The sequence below is a fragment of the Plecotus auritus genome (assembly GCF_963455305.1).
Source record: "Plecotus auritus genome assembly, chromosome: 5".
NCBI lineage: Eukaryota > Metazoa > Chordata > Mammalia > Chiroptera > Vespertilionidae > Plecotus > Plecotus auritus.
Window position 1 is genome coordinate 68195764 of NC_137776.1, and position 12916 is coordinate 68208679.

The 12916-nt window shown below is 44.7% G+C and overlaps 1 protein-coding gene across 2 annotated transcripts in view; it reads right to left on the reverse strand.

Annotated features, from left to right (window-relative positions):
• KIF5C (kinesin family member 5C) overlaps window positions 1-8916 on the reverse strand; it is a 174902-nt gene extending 165986 nt beyond the window's left edge. For both annotated transcript variants that reach the window (XM_080668529.1, XM_080668530.1), the window contains exon 1: window positions 8389-8916. In XM_080668529.1, coding sequence (XP_080524655.1) covers window positions 8389-8514 — 126 coding nt within the window. In that variant the 5' untranslated portion in view covers window positions 8515-8916. The remainder of the gene's footprint in view (window positions 1-8388) is intronic.
• Between the last annotated feature and the right edge of the window lie 4000 nt (window positions 8917-12916).

Consider the following 12916-nt stretch of genomic DNA (forward strand, 5'->3'; position numbering starts at 1 on the left):
TTAGGCATGCGGGGTGTGAGCAGCTGTTGGTAGGGAGGTACAGAGATGCCTAATCTTTTAAGAAAATGGCAGCACAGATGGAACATGGAGTGAAGTTAGGAAGGTAGGCAGGCCCAGAATATGGAAGGCCTTGAATGCCCCCATGGAAACATCTGGATTCCATCTTACAAAGACTCGCTCCTTGATCAAACTTAAGTCAGGTTCCTCTGAGAATGTCTTCTCAACTGGGCCTCAACCTTGGACTTCCAGGTCTGTCCCTGGAGAATCTAGTTTTATCAAGAACCCTGCTAAGGCAGTGTAGAGAGAACCCCTCACCCTGAATATCTCATCACCCACGATACCTCAATACCAACATCTTGATACCTTGATTATCTGGCCTGCCTTCAGGAAGAATCCTGCTAGGTCAGTTCAGCAAGAATTCCCCCCACCCCGTATGTCCCCTCTGAGTAACTATCTACCCACCGACCCCTCATCCTGCTCCACCTGTATTTGCATTTGGAGTCGAGCCAGATTTCTCTCCCATTGCAACAGTGTTGACACCAATGGCAATCAGAATAATTTTCTCTTAACACAACCTGCGGGTCCTGGGGAAACTGTGAAGGGTCTGGGCTTTCCCAGATTAGTAAATCTGACGAGAGTACAGAGAAATCCCCACCAGTGGGTCTTAAGTAGCACATTTTCTGAAGGCCTGCAACATGCCAGCACCGTGCTCAGCACTCTACAAGCAGGATCTCCTGTCAACATCACAACCCCAGAACATGGAGAGTGCTATTCTCCCCATTTCCCAGGCCAGGTAGCTGGAGCTCAGTGTGGTTTAGCAATCTGTCCAAGTTCATACAGCCAAGAAGTCACAGGGCTGGGAGTTTGTCTTGGGCTACCTGACTGGTATCCAGGTTGGGTTCTGGGGAGGTACATTATAGTGAATCTAAAACTCCATTTTCTCTCAGGCTCTGTAATATTTGCAAATAACCACAGACTCAACAACTCAATTCCTACTAAAAGGAACTTGATTGATGTGCAGCAAATGGATTAAAGGAGGAGCTTTCTTCACCAAAAAATAAATAAAAATAAAAAATAGGACTTCATGAAAAACCTGAGAGAAATAAGGTGAAATTGGATCTGTCAAGGGGCTACTTTTTCTTTAATTAGAGAGAAAGCATTAGGGGATAGGTGGTTTTGTTTTTGCTTGTTTCATAAGGAGACACAGGTGAGGCAGGGACTAAGGGGACCCAAAGGTGGAGGAGGCTTCCTATTTTGAAGGGGGGAGAAGAGCCGAGAGTGGAAAACATAGTCATTAAACAGGGGAGTCGGGCCAGACAAGCACAGGTGGAGGCAGAGGGAAATCCCTAGCGATGCCCAAGTTATTTAAGGGAATTCAGAAACTGGCAATTACGGAGACTTGATTCCAGGCAGAAAACAGGAGGGGAAGGAACCCTCAATAATCAAGCTATACTGTACTTACTAAACAACTACAGTAAAGGAGACAAAGATGTTAAAAAAAAAAAAAAAACCACCACAAAACAGTTCTGTGTCCCTGAGAAACGTATAATTTACATGGGGAGGACATGGACACACACACACACGCACACACACACACACACTCCACACACACACACACACACACACTCCTATATATGATCATTGTAAGGAAAAGGAACAGCTGATAAGTCTATAAATAAGGACATGAGAGATGAGCTCTGTCCCCATGGATGGTTAGAAATTCTACAAATAAGCTGAAGAGTGGCTATTCTGAGCAGGAGGATGGAGTGAGCTGGGTAGACAAATGCCTAAGAGATGAGGATGTACGAGGGTTTTCAGGGGCTAGTAAGACTTAAAGGCAATAATTTGAGGGACAAAGATAATTCTGAAAATGAGGAAAATTACGAGGGAATTGGGAAACATGGGAGGTAATTAGCATGTATTGAGCATTTTCTCTGTGCCGGATTCTGTTTTGACCACTTCATTTCATTTCATCCAAATGACCCTGTGACCAAAGTAAGTATCACCACTTTAAATGAGCAGATTGAGGCCCAGAGAAGCTAAGGAGCTTTTAAAAAGCTTTATAGCCAGCTAGTAAATCCATACCTTTTGTCTGACTCTCCCTGATGCCTCCATCTACTCCATTCACTTATGTAGCACCGACTGTGTGCACCGCAGTGAGTAGCTTCCAGGGACACATGACAGATTATGGCTACTCTCATGTGTTCCCTCATTCCAGGGTTTCAGAGGGTTTATTTACAGGAAACCACTAATCCAGTTTCAGGTGATGTACACATCTCTGAATTTAGGGCACCGAGGAGTGAAGGACTGATATATTTCAACACTTCTAAACACTATTAATACTCACTCAAAGTGACTGAATAAACACTTTAAACCCTAGCTTAAAATATTACTGCTTTTAAATGGGAATGCAAATGGTACAACCACTTTGGGAAACTGTTTGGCAGTTTTTTGGTGTGTTTTTTTTATTGATCGATTTGAGAAAGAGAGAGAAACATTAATTTGTTGTTCCACTTATTTATGGGTTCATTGGTTGATTCTTGTATGTGCCCTGACCAGGGAGGGATCCAACCCACAATGGAGTATCAGGATGACGCTCTAACCAACTGAGCTACCCGGCCAGAGCTGTTTGGCACTTTCTTAGAATTAAGCATAGAGTTAAGGTATGATCTACTTAGCAATCCCACTCCCGGGGACTCATCCAAGAGATATAAAAAGTTATTCTCACACAAAAACCTATATACACAGGTATACAGCATCTTTATGCATAATCATCCCAAGCTGGAAACCACCCAAATGCCCTTCAACAGATGAATGGATAAGCAAACTGGGGTACACCCATCTAATGGAATACCACTAAGCAATAAAAAAAAGAACTATTGATACATATAAGAACCCAGACTGAAAAAGATACTTAATATATGATTCCATTTTTATGACAATTTGGAAAAGGCAAAGTTACAGAAGAACAGATAAGTGGTTACCAGGGGTTAAGAGAGAGGAGAAGGTTTGACTACATGAGGGCTTTTTTTTTCTTTCTTTCTTTTTTATGGTGGTATGTGGTAGACAGAATAATGGGCCAAACCATGTTCACACTCTAAACCCTGGAAATCTGTGAATATGTGAACATTAAGGGTAAAGGGTACTTTGCAGATGGAATTAAGGTTGCTAATCGGCTGACCTTAAAATAGGGAGACTATCTGATTATCGGGGTAGGCTCAGTATAGTCACACGAGCCCTTTAAAAGTGAAAGAGGGAGAGAATAATTAATGAGAGAGACTTGCCATGGAAGTAGAGACAGGAGAAATTTGAAGCATGAGAGGGACTCAACCGTTGCTGGTTTTTAAGTTGCAGAAATTGGCTAGAACCTGAGAGTAGCCCAGGCTGACAGCATGGAAATGGGGACCTTAGTCCTACAACCACTAAGAACTGAATTCTGCCACCAACCTGACTGAGCAAAAGCATGGATTCTTCCTTAGTCCCTCCAGAAAAGAACATAGCCCTGCCAACACCACCTTGGTTTTGGCTTTATGCGACTCTAAAAAGAGAAAACAGCTGACCTGATGGACTTCTGACCCACGGAAACTGTAGATAATAAACTCACATTGTTTAAAACCTCAAGTGTGCAGTAATTTGTTACAGCAGCAACAGAAAACTAATACAGCTTAACTACATAACTCTGTATTTGTCAAACTCCCTCCAAAATATACACCCAAAAAAAAGAGAGAGAGAGAGATTTGACGGTGCATAAATTTACAAAGAAAAAATGTTAATGCTCTTGCTTTTAAAGACCATTACTATAGACAAGAGAAAAGTTCTAGCCATATTTCCTCACTTCTTCAGTTCTCAATCACCACAGTGATAACTGAGGTTTGGAACTTTGTCTCTATCCCAACTCCTGCCTCCTTGCCCATCCACTGCCCAGAACTAATGGAAGCTCCTGCAGACAGAGGCCACTTTGCACACCACTCACCAGCTCAGGATTTGTGGCTGATATTTCGCTTTGGCTCTCAAACAGACTGGAACTTACAGGTCTCAGGAGGAAGCACCCATCTTTAACAAGACCTGCTTTCCCAGGACTTTGAACCAGAGAATGAAAGGAAAGCTCCAAACTTAAGTGTGAAAGTCCACTTCAAAGAACCTTACCATGAACTCTCCAAGACAGTTTCCATCAACAAAGATGCATCAAAACCAATAGGCAGAGCCCAATTTCCATGCTGTCAGCCTGGGCTACTCTCAGGTTCTAGCCAATTTCCCTTAGTTACACATTATGAATGAGGAATGGCAAGGGTCCTAGCCAGAATTTTTAGCAGATAATGGAGGAGTACTCCAAGAAATGCCATAAATCCAATATATTTCTCAGGAAAATTAATGTGGCATCCCTTTGCTAATCACCAGGCCACCCCACCCTCTACATCTAGGTCACCACCAGTGTCCTTAGGTCTCCTACTTTTTTAACAAAACTAAATGTAGTTCTCTTCCAGCTTTCTCACAGCATTTCAAGTATAGTATATGCTATCTTACCTGGCCTGCTCAAAGGAATAGCACTTCTCTTTAAAATTGTTTCTTAACTACTCCTCACAGTCTACAACCAATTGAAAGTCCATAAAATAAGTTAAATATGCCGAAGTAAAGACTTCTAGACTCAACAAAGAGATCAATAAACATTTGTTAAATGTCTTCTATGGAGAAGGCCCTGGGAGTACAAAGAAGCAAAACACAGAAGGTCCTTGTTTCTCTCTGCAGATGGCTTACAGTGCCATCAGACAAATGATCAATATTAATAATAACCTAAGGCAAAAGATTACATGATCAAGTACAAAATAAATGCCACAGGAGTTCAAAGTAGGGAGAGAGCGTGGCTGGGGAGATCAGGGAAAGAAAGCCTTGCACAGGAGCTGAAAAAAATGCAGGAAAATAGAGATGATTCCTGCAAGACAGGATATTTTCCTCAAAAGGAGAAATCTAGAAACTCTATCTGCAAAATCTCCCTGTTAGCATACATTTCCCTACTATTTTAACAGGACTTGAAAGAGGAAAACAAATTACCCCAGTTTCAAAAACAGAATTTCTGGGATTCTGAATTAAGACTAACCGCTAGCTCCACAGAAATTCATTCTTTACTGATCTCTGTTGGGGGTGAAGGTTACTGGCATTTCTGGATGGTTCTGGGCTTCTTTGGTCATCCCCACAAACTACGCTCCTGCAAGTAAGGAAGGGAGGACCCCACCTTGGGCAGTCTCCACCTGAAACTGAGCTACTGGGGCTGGTTCCAACTGAACTGACTGGGGAGTTATTCTACTTGGTGTACAAAACCTGAGACAGGCTGCCAGAACTGTCACTTCCCTTAGTTACACATTATGAATGAGGAATGGCAAGGGTCCTAGCACATGCCAACCCCAGTTCCAACACCCTTCAGCATCTAGCAGTTTTCTGTTTTGTACCCACACTCACCAAAAGAGATGTATAAAAGAATGTTCGTAGCAGCTCTGTCTATATTAGCCCCAAACTGGAAACTATCCAGATGGCTACCAACAGTTAATGAACAAACAAACTGTGCTACATTCATATGGGATACTACAGAACAATGAGGATGAACAAACTGCTGCCACACGCCTCAGCATGGATGAATGTGACAAGCATAATGTTGAGCACAAGAAGCCACACACAAAAGCGAACATATTGTTTGGTTTTCTGTATATAAAGTTTAAAAAAAAGGAAGCAAAACTAATCTATGGCATTAGAAGTCAGAACAGTGGTTGCCCTAAAGCAGGAAGAATTATCCCAGGAAGGGGCACAAGGGGGACTTCTGGGGTCCTGAAAATGTCTGTTTCTTAGTTTGAGAGGTGATTACAAGGGAGTGTTTATTTTATAAAAATTCATCAAGCTGTACAATTATGATTACACTTTCCTATAGAAATGCGCTATTTCAATAAGAATTTCATCTTAAAACTGAAAACTGTTATATTAAAGGATTAATACAAAAATTTAACTTTATAGTTGAAGAGCTACATGTGTATTCACAGACAATTTTTTTGTTTAAATTACTTATTTTACTTTAATGGTAAAATTTATTTTAATCATTTTTTCATTGATTTGGTCAATAATATATATATTTAGATAGGAAATATACCCTCACAGTAATGTCATAATATTAAATAAACATAACCCTAAAATTAAGGATCTCTGTTTAATCTCTGGCTTGCACAAAGATTAAACAGGATGATATACAGGGTGGGACAAAAGTAGATTTACAATTGTTTGTATGGAAAGTAATAATACAAGAATAACTTCTGTTTTGAGTACTCACAACTGTAAACCTACTTTTGCCCCACCCTGTATTACTGCACTTCGTTAGTCCTGGTCTATGGATTTTAGAAACAAAGAGAAAGAAGAGGAGGAAGAGGAAGAGGAGGAGGAGGAGCAGGAGGAGGAGGAGAAGGAGAAGAAAAAGAAGAAACTTCTCCAAGCTGTTCTTTAAAACTTCTGGGAAAGAAAAAAAAAAATAGGGTCACCAGAACATGTTCTTGTGCTGCACAATTATTTGTTTAAAAAAATTGTTACAAGGCAAGGGACAGGGACTAGATGTCCCCAGGAACTCCCACTCTAAGCCCAGACTGTAGGCTGACCCCAACTTAGGGGTGTAACCCAAACAACTTACTATTTGCCCCATGCACTGGCCATGGATAGATCAATATCCCATATCTGCCATTAATTACAAATTTTCCTCCTCATCCATAGTTGCAGCATAGATCTCTTCAATTTAACATGAAGCAAAGAAAATTCCTCTTTCCAACCCTCATAGGTCAACTCTCAGAAAGAACCCCCAGCCACAGAGCATTTGGAAGTCAGTTTCCTGGTGACTGTGAAAATGAGGACGTGAGAAAAGGTCATCATGGAGAGCTGCCTTCCTGAGGGAGGTACATGAAGCCCAGATGCCAAGGTCGAGCCTTGCCTTGGTTCCCCTTCTGAGGAGAGTGACCGGCCACCTGGTACATTTAGCACCTGCTAGTCCCAGGGGGCCCTGGGCTGCCGAACAACCTTGGCGAGGATGCAGGGAACTGCTTGGGCAGGCAAACGTCGCTTCTGGTTTGAGAAAGGCCTGGCAAACTCTGGCTGAGACCCTCTATAAATTGTCAACCGTCAATCACTTGACCTAAATACACCAGCCACTGGGGGAATGGCAGGGAGGGGGTTAGTCGAGCATGCTCAGTGATCGGGATGACATCACTTAATCAATGATGGGGCTGGGAAGGCTGCATCAGCAGCCTCGAGCGGGCTGCCAGGAACGTGTGTCAGCGGGGATCGCGAGGCTCCCATTAACTCGGTCTCTCCCCACGCGGCTCGCATACAAAGAGGGCACCCGCAGCTACACACGCTGGGGACAGTGGAGGGGGGAGGGAAGCAGCGGGCGGGGGGAGAAACAAAGCTAGTTTATTTCAGTTGACATATTCCTTTAAGAACTAAAAACTCAGGGTATTCCCTCCCCCCACCAGCAGCCCCATCCGCAGGGGAGGGGGTCAGCGGAGGAAGGGGAGAGTGAGGGAGATCAAGAGGGAAGGGGCCCTAGCCACACAAAGTAACTTCTGCTCTCTGCACAGTGGGGCTACTGGCCTGCGTTCTGGGCCCCCTCGCCCCACAGATGTGGTCACACAGTCCTCTCCACTCAGCACGAAATACATCCGAGGGGCTGTGGGCATCATCTAGGGGAGTCGCCCCATTTAGGGAGGGGTCAGGCCCGGGCTCCACGTCTGAGGCGGCCAGGGTGGAGAAAAAGCAGGAGGCACAGCAGGCCTCCCGAGGACACAAGGCCACGGTGTTCCCTGCACCCCGCCTTCAGTGCGCAAAGCAAGGTGAAACGCCGGGAGGGAGCCGCGTCTACACGGCCGTGGGAGCTCCGAGTCGAGGCCACGATTTTTTTTCAGTACCTTTTTTCTCCTTCTTTTGCTAAGATTGTGAGAAAAGGTAAAAATGTTCGATAAATCGAACTCATCCCTGGAATCATTTGTGGGTTTGCAGAGCTCATACTTTTAAGGAGAGCCTGGACATCCCGGCCTGAGGGTACCCTGAACACCCTACCCACGCGGCATGAACAAAAGGCCCACCCGGGCCCCCACCCCGCGAACAATGGCGACGCCGAGCCCTTCCTCGCCCCCCACCCCCATCCTCACCACCTGGGCCCGCCCCGCCGCCTCGTCGCCCCTCCACCCTCCCGGGAGGGAACTATGGTGCAAGGGCAGGGGGTCTCTCGTTAGTCCACTCGAGAAAGCAGCCCCGCGGGGATGTCCGAAGGGGCTGTCCGAGCACCTCTGGGGCTCGGTCTGGGGCGTCGGGGAGCCGGTCTGCGGCGCGAAGCAGGAGGGGAGGCCGGACGCCCCGGCCACTTACCCCGATGACCACGGTCTCATCGCCTTTAAATTTGGGGATGAATTTGTCCCCGCGGAGAATCTCCGCTTCATTGAGGGGCCGGAACCGGCACATCACTTTGATGCTGCATTCAGCTGGGTCCGCCATCGCGGCCGGCGGCGGGTAAGGGGCGCGGGGAGGGTAGGGGGCCGGGATCGGCGACGAGGGAGGAGGCCACGAACCGCGCCGCCCGCAGCGAGGCCGCCTCCGGCAGCCTCCAGGAAGCTTCTCAGCAGGTCATCGCGGATTCGGAAGATGGGCAGCTCCCGCCGCTCGGAGACCGAGTGGGTGCAGCCTCTCAGCCTCCGGCCCCGCCGGCTGCAGACCTACCTTCCCCGGCCCCGCGCTGCGCCCCGGCCCGACTGCCCGCGACCACGCGGCCGGCGGACAGGCGATGCGCTGGCTACGAGGCTCGCCCGGCTCAGAGCTCCCGGGCCCCTACGCGCTCAGCCATCCCGCATCAGCACCAGCGCGCTCCAGGCCCGCCCTTCGCCCGGTCCCGCCTCCCCTGGCCCTCCTGGGGCGAGAGCCGCAAGGCTGAGACCCGCCCCGCTCTGAGCGCGGAGCATCCTGGGACCTGTAGTCGTTCCACCTGCAGGTGGAAGGACAAGGATATTTGGAGTTGGCTTTCCCCCTGGACAGCGGTGGTGCCCGGGTGCAACCTGCAAAAGCCTGCGGGTCTGGTCTGGTTGCCCAAGCCAAGCACAGGATGGAGGTCATATCCAATACTCCCGGTAAAAATCTCTATAAATAACCAAGTCTATATCATCTCTACATCTCAACACAACAGTTATGGAGCATTTTTTCTGTGCTAAACAGTTGCGCAAGAGTGAAAATTCAGGGTGAAAATGAAATTTGAATGAGTATTTTAAGCGAGTTATTCCTGAAGATGCCTGTAAATAAGTAGTGGTTCATAACATATTTTGGATTTGAGGTCAGGGAATCCTTTAATATCTGATGAAGTCAGCTACCTTTTCCATTGCAGAAAAAAAAAAAAAAAAAAAAAAACACCACCAAAAACAATGAAGACAGCCTCATACACTCGCACAGATGTGTCATACTATTCAGAGGGTTTGGGAACAATGTAAGCCTGCCTGTGACTCCCGGGTTAAGAACCTCTTAATTACTATTAATTATAGTACAGTTTAAAGAACCTCTGCCTAATGCCTACTTAGAATCCTATAACACGTGCAGAATATATACGGAATAAAGTCCAAAATCCTTTACAAAATACACCCAGGTCCCATGATCAGATTTCTTCCTACTTAGTAGCTTCATTTCTTGCCACTTCTTGTCTGGATGTTTATACTCTGACAAATACCAAATTACTTGTAGCTTCCTCCATTCACTTCTTACTCTGCTTGCTTCTGATATCTTATTTAAGCCCTTTGCTCTCCTGGAGTCACCCATTCATGCCTCTTATTAAGGATTAGGGCTTTTATGGTGGAAAGTGCTAGAAACCCAACTGAAGCCATGGAGGCAAAAGGAGTATTTATCAGAAGAATACAGATTTACCTCGCATGTTCACGAAACTATGAAACAACCAAATCAGAGCAAGGACAAGCTACTAAGACTCACTGTTTCCCTCTCTCTCTCTCTTTCTCTCTTGTCCCTGTTCTCTCTTTGTGTTGGCCTCACTCATTCTAACTCTAGATCATCATTCCAAATGTCAGGAAACCCAGCTGCCAACAACTTCTGGGTTTCATTCTTCAATCCCTAACACCATATAAGAAGAGATATTGTTTCAGAGTTTTAGTTTTAAAATCTTAGGGAGTCTGTGATTGGCCTGGGCTTAGGTTAGTGTTTCCCCCTAGATCACTCAACCAGAGGCAGGAACTCTGGAAGATCAGGGGAATCCCATGGTTGTAAGGTTCCCAAATGAAGAGGATGTCATTCCCTCCAGTAATCTTCACTGGTGAAATTTCTGCACTCTACAGTCTTGTGTCAATGGTGCTTGGAGGAATTGCAGCCCAGGGTGGGCACAAAAAGGGCCACCTGCCCCGCCAGCTACTGACTGAGGCCCACTGACTGGAATAGCTGCAGCAGCAATGTTGCAGGTGGACCAGACTCCTGGAGATGCAGGTGGTGACCAGAACAGAGAGGGTGGGACCCCACAGCAGAGCTGAGAGCGAAACAACTGAGGGGAGGTGGTCTTAGAGGAAGAGCCACCTAAAAGGAAAAAGGAAGGATAAATCCTGCTGTTATACAAGGAAGAGCCATACAAGTCACCCAACCTTACTGCTCAGTACTGTCCTTCACAAACCTCCACTCCTCACCATTCTTCAAGCACTGGACACGTTGTCAGCTGTGACTCTTTACACATGACCAGTGGATTCCTCTCACATCTGCCTCTTTAAATATATATTATTGATTTCAGAGAGGAAGGGAGAGGGAAGAGAGAGATAGAAACACCAATGATGAGAGAGAATCATTGATTGGTTGCCTCCTGCATGCCCCCCACTGGAGACTGAGCCCATAACCAGGCATATGCCCTGGACCGGAATCAAACCCAGGACCCTTCAGTCCACAGGCCAACGCTCTATCCACTGATCCACACCGGCTAGGGCGCATCTGCCTCTTTATCCTAGCTATCCCTCGAGAGTCTGTAAGACTTTCTACAAAACCTCCCAATACAGGGTTTCCATTTCTGGTGATGAAAAAGTTCTCCAACTAGGTAGTGTGATGGTTGCACAACATTGTGAATGTGCTTAATGCCACTGACCTGCACATATTAAGATGGTAAAACAGTAAAAATTTATATGTGCATTTTACTACAATGAAAAATGGAATTATCTGCATTCCCATGTTCACTGCATCATTGTTTACAATAACCAAGACATGGAAACAACCTACATATTCATTGACAGATGAGAGAATACATAACATGTGATATTTTATACATAATGTATATTCATATAATGATATGCAGATGTATGAATATTGTTAAGTATATGTGATATATGCTTATATAATAATGTGAATATATATACATATAAATATTACTAAGCCATAAAAAAGAATGAAATCCTATCATTTGCAACAGCATGGATGGATCTTAAGGGCAGTATGCTAAGTGAAATAAGTCAAACAGAGAGAAATATATACCATATGATCTCACATATGTGGAATCTAAAAAAATACAAACCGAACTTATAGATACAGAGAACAGATTGGTGTTTCGAAGAGGTAGGGATAAGTTAGGGCAAAATGGGGTTAGGTGGTTAAAGGTAAAAACTTCCAGTTATGAGAAAAATAAGCCATGGGGATGTAATGAACAGCTTGGTGACTATAGTTAATAACAGTACATTATATATTTGAAAATTGCAAAGAGAGTAGTACTTGGAAGTTCTCATCATTAGAAAAACATTTTGTAATCATGTGTGTTGATGGGTGTTAACTAAACATCCATCCCTTCACAATATATACAAATATCAAATCATTATGTTGCACACCTGAAACTAATACAATGTTATATGTCGATTATATCTCAATTTTTAAAAATATATAATATTGAAAGAAAAAGAAATTGAATTTAAAACAAAAAAACACCTCCTTGCACATGGGGCTCTGTGCCTTCTTAGGCTAACGGTCCCTCAGATTTGACACATGAGCACTTGCTGCCTTGCAATGACATTCCTATTGTTGTCCAGTACTGTTCCCCAGTTCTTTCCATGTCACAGTATTTTTCTTCGTGCTAAATGTCTTGTGTGTATGTCTTGCTCTTTTCTCTATGTTGTGGTAATCCTGTATTATTTACATGCTTGATAAGTATTTTCTGAATGATCGATCCATGTCCGTCATGAGCATGATAATGGCAAGGACAAATCAGTGAATACATGAACCTGAAAATAATGGCACTGCATTATTGATGGAGCCTTGGGCTCAGAATCCTACATGTTTCATCCCAGCTCTGCTGCTAACAAGTTCTGTGACTTTGGAAAATTTATTTAACTTCTCTGAATTATTTTCTTTTTACTCCATCTGTTGAAATGGTACTAAAAATACTACGTATTCTGGATAAGTGAGAATTGGAAGAGAAATGTGTGAGAAAATACTATGGAAATAAAATCTGGGAGAGGCTGTAAAGAGACTGAGGGAATCACCCCTCCCTAAAAAGCATGACAGAAATAAATAAATCATAAGGTTAATTATTCCAAGGCCTGGCAGGCATAATGCCAAGCACAAAATAGCAACTCAACAAATGTGTTTCATGCTTTTATGCATCATTCATTCATTTGTTCACTGTGGATTATCGGTCCCAGAAATGAATCCCCAGGGTCCATGGGAAAGGAGTCATTTGCTGCCCAGCATGTTGCTCACAGTGTGATGGGTTCTTCCAGGACAGCGCCTTCTCCAAGCAGGAATTGATAGTCATCTGAGGGCAGAAATGAACTGAGGAATTTACCCACCAGCACAGGGTAAGGGCCTCAAACAGACTCCAACTTCCCTGGCCAAGGTTTCTTCTGACACTTCAGCGAGCAACACCTGCATGGCCCTGCAGCTTCATTGT